The sequence below is a fragment of the Engraulis encrasicolus genome, unplaced genomic scaffold (assembly GCF_034702125.1).
Source record: "Engraulis encrasicolus isolate BLACKSEA-1 unplaced genomic scaffold, IST_EnEncr_1.0 scaffold_633_np1212, whole genome shotgun sequence".
Lineage (NCBI taxonomy): Eukaryota > Metazoa > Chordata > Actinopteri > Clupeiformes > Engraulidae > Engraulis > Engraulis encrasicolus.
The window spans coordinates 20,374-24,877 of record NW_026945954.1 but is presented as its reverse complement, the minus strand read 5'-3'; the positions used below and the strand labels follow the sequence as shown (position 1 = coordinate 24,877).

Below are 4,504 nucleotides of genomic sequence, written 5' to 3'. Positions count from 1 at the left end.
GGGGTTGGGGGGTTTGGGAATGGGTGATGAGTTGTTTCAGAATTGTGTGTGAAGTACCAGAAATTGTTTTGAAACCATCGAGAGAAAAAATGTATAGGGAAAAACTGCATCTGTTTAATGTAATGGCTTATCCTGATAAAAGTGTGAAGCTTCTCTACTCCACTAACACTTCTCTTTGTCTGCAGGCAATGGCACAGTTAACATACACGAGCAGGTCAGACAATATCCCTCTCTTACTCACACATACACACACTCTCAAATAAATGTAGGCTATTATGAGACTGAGAGTAATGTGTAGTAGAAATGTGTAGTACTCATCTTTCTTAATGCTGTGTGTTTTTGTGTCAGTACGTATCTATCACATCACAGGCCTATACAAAGTTGGTTCAGGAGGATTCGAACCAGGTTACATTAAGAGGGTTATGTTAAGAGGTAGATCATCTAAAGGTGCCGGTATGCTTGCTGCGAGCTGTAAATTACGCGCGTCACCGCGAGCAACCGGCATCACATGCTTGCTTCAAAAGCAGTTGACCAAGACGCAAAATACTGGCGGACAAACTCAATGAGACGCTCTTAAAAGTTGCTGCCATTGTCGTTTTCATATCAAGCACACGCGTGGAACTGCGCTGTCTATCTTACGATGCCCCCAGCGAGTTTGAAGATAGCCTATTGCACCTGACGCACGCATTTGGCTGCCGTGTCCAACGCGCGCGAAATTGACATTAAATAGCCTACGCATGTTAACGCGTTCATGAACGAATCGTGCACGCGCTCGCGTATCTTGCAGCAAGCATACCGGCACCTTAATAGAAGAGCCTGGAGTCCCCAAGGCTCTTCTATTAGATGATTTACCTCTTAACTTGACCTGGTTTACTCCTAATGGGACACCTAAGTCACACCCTCTACTTCCTGGTTCATGGGGTAGAGGGAATCAAAAAATGATTACTGGGCTTGAAAATGAGTGATTTTTGGATTTGTGGTGCATAGGTGGAGGTCCAAGGTTTGGATTGGTGTCAAAAAACACTAATTTTCAAGCCCAGTAATTATTTTTTGACTCCCCCTGCCCCATGAACCAGGAAGTAGAGGGCGTGACTTAGGTGCCCCATCCAGTTTTGTAGTAGGCCCCACATCTGCATTGTGTTCCTCACAGACTGTGCCAACAGACAGGTCCTTTCACCCAGTTTCAAACCATTAACAATGTTGTCTTCATTCATATTTTTAAGACTTTATTTTTTAAGGAAACCGTGTAGCTTGAAGATTGATACAGTGGTTTTAAGAATATTTTGTGACCTGTGTGGTGTGGTGTGGTGTGGTGACCTTTGCCATTCAGTGTTGGGGAGGTGGTCTTTCTGTTATAACAGACACATGCTGGACAAAACCACACATTAAGGGTCTGAAATAGTTGGTACAGATGTTAAATGTATCAGGAAAATTTCTGATGAGTACACTACTACCTTAGCCTTAAAAATATTGGACCCTCTTTTCTTGGAATACTCCCCCCTACCCTCTGGTCTTAGATACAGGTTACTCTTCTTCCAGACAAGCAAAGGGTTAACATCTTTTGTGCCTAGAAGCATACAACTTTGAAATAAGTTCAGACAGAATTGCTGTAATACAGTAATTGTATATGATTTATTTATTTATTTATTTGAATACTTTGTATGTTTTGTTTGTCTTTTTAGTCTTTGTGTACAAGTAATTGTCTGTCCAAATGTTTATTGTACTCCAAAAACGCAAGACAAATTCCTTTGGGGGCAATAAAGGTGTATTCTTTTATTTATATATTTTTTTTTACCTTCCTCTGCAGACATGATCAATTGGGTCTGCAGGAGCTGGCCAAGGCCGTGGTGGTGCCACTGAAGACTGGTCTCCGCTCCTTCAACAACATCTCACAGATGCTGCTCAGCGTCAATGCGGACATCGTCCTTCCTGGATGCCAGACCTTTGACGAGATCCGACAAGAGATCGAGAAGATGAAGAAGCAAATGGTGGAGTCGGAGCAGGTGGCCAGAGCGGAGCTCCAGCGTGTGGATGAGGATACGGAACGCTACACGGCAGAGCAGAGTGAACTAGCGAGGCAGAAAAGGCAGCGAGAGGGAGAGTTGGGTGACCTTAAGAGACACCTAGATTCTCATAAAGCCTCGTTAGATAGTAACAATAGATCATTGGCAAGTGCAAGAAGAAACAAGGAGACAGCAGAACAGACCCTCAGGGACATGAGAGCGAAGAGAGATGAGGCAGAGAGAATAAGGAATATTGGGATAGGTCTCATGGCTATTCCAATTGTTGGATGGATAGCTGGTAAGCATATTATGAATAGTACTGTACATGTAACTGTTTAGTTGACATAATAACACAATTTAGCTTGGACATAATAGCCTTAAAGCTATGTAATATTATTGGTAGCTTACTTCCAGAATTTATTCTGTCCATTCACAAATGTTATCTTTTTCATGACTATTTTCTATACCACCATCAATTTTCCTAGCATTTATTCTGACTAAATTACACTACTCATACTTAAAAAGACAGATCTGATCCACGTCTTCCATTTTGGAGTAACAGAGCTCAACTTACTATTCTTCCATCAGATTAGTTAGTCAATTATGTAGTAAATGTTCATGGAAACATCAAATTTGGGAGTGGGCAGCGTAGTTTCAAGAAGCAGCATAATTGCAACACCTTTCCTGGCCACTGTCCTCCTGTACATATTCTACCTTTAACTAATAATAATAATAATAATAATAATAATAATAATAATAATAATAATAATAATAATAATAATAATAATAATAATAATAATTAAATAGTTATGTTAAAGGTTTTTTTGACAATTCACTTCATCAGTGTGTTTTTACTTCAATGACGAACCTAATCTCTCCACAGGGGGAACGATGGTGGGTGTTGGTCAAGTAGACATGAACTGGGCTTCTGAAGCAGCAGGTAATGCCAGAAGGGAAGTGCAGAACTGCGAGGGTCGTGTGCAACATTACTCCAACGAAGTGTCTAGCTGCAGCTCCCGGATCTCCAACACGGAACGGGACATCCAAGCGACGGACAGCCGGATCAAGGACACCGAGTACAAGCTGCGGGACCTGGCTGCGAAGCGGGAGGTTGTGGCAGACGTGCAAGAGAAGATGCAGAGATTGGTGCGTCAACTGGGGCTGGTGAGTGGTGTCCTACACAGTTAACTACAATACTACAAGAACAATTCAACAAAAAAGGGAAAATCCAGGCAACTCCAAGTGAAAAAGAGGAACTGCGTTAAAAAGCCTTTATTATCTTAGGGCTAAAACATGATTAAAAGAGCCAACATATTTCGACCGCACTGGTCTTCATCAGGACTTTGTCATCAGGACAAGGTGTATGGCCTTGCATATAAGGTGACATCAGGGTCATGTGACCCCATAGTAAACACCCACCCCCCTCCCAAATGCATACTAAGAAAATAGGCCCACTTGAACACCTACTATATACATACGAGACAATTACAGCTATGACAGTAGAAAAAACAAAAATATGCAGAAAGTGTTTTACTACAAAGCAAATACTGAACCAAATGTTTCCTTTGTGTGTGAATGTGTGGGGTTTTTTGGATCAATTTTTGCATTCTTACCCTTTGCGTTTGTAGGTGAGTGGTGTGGCGAGTGTGGCAGAGCTGCAGACCAGGCGCCTGGTCCTGATGGAGCCCATACTGGCAGTGATGGAGGAGATGAATACAACGCTGGCTAAGATCGCTGGCAACCAGCTGATGCAGGCAGAGGGCATCCAGAGCCTTATGGTAGAAATGAGGGGCAACCTAGCCCAACTGCAGGAGAAGACAGAGAATTCCCTTTCAGATGAGATTAAGGACTTATACTGATGCATTGTGTTTAGGCAGTAGGCACCAGGCAGCCGTGGCCTAGTGGTTAGAGAGTTGGTCTTTCAATTTAGGGGTTGCCGGTTTGAATCCCCCCCCTAACCTCTCCCTACACCTCCATCCATGGCTGAAGTGCCCTTCAGCAAGGCACCTAACCCCACATTGCTCCTGGGACTGTAACCAATACCCTGAAAAATAATCGTTGTTAGTCGCTTTGAATAATAAAAAAAAATGAAAGCGTCAGCGCAATGCAATGTCATGTGATGTTTATCTGAAAATAATTATGACATAAGATCAGTGGTGTGGTCTACGTAGAAACGCGGGTATAAGGAGTATACCCACTTCTACATTTCAGGGATTTCAGTATACGAACCTTAAAATTGATTGATCCATTGTTTTGAATAGCACAAATATATACAGTATACCCACTTCAAAAAATGCTCAAATATACAGTATACCCACCATAAAAAAGTAGACTACACCACTGCATAATATGTTACAACTTGGTCATTGCTATACTTACAATACTACTTGTAATAAGAATAAACTGCTGGTCTTACCTTCTGGTATTTTTCATGTTATTCATGTACAGCCCATGTATTCTGTTCTGTTTCATGTGTTTAGCATAATGATTTCATGCCTAAC

The 4,504-nt window shown here is 41.9% G+C and overlaps 1 protein-coding gene across 1 annotated transcript; it reads left to right on the top strand.

Moving 5' to 3' along the window:
- Positions 1–1,807: 1,807 nt before the first annotated feature.
- LOC134444621 (uncharacterized) lies at positions 1,808–4,095 on the top strand (the record flags this gene model as incomplete). Its single annotated transcript, XM_063193876.1, has 3 exons — positions 1,808–2,301; positions 2,887–3,167; positions 3,632–4,095. Coding segments are annotated over 3 exons (1,006 nt in total), but the record flags the coding sequence as incomplete, so codon positions are not given.
- Between the last annotated feature and the right edge of the window lie 409 nt (positions 4,096–4,504).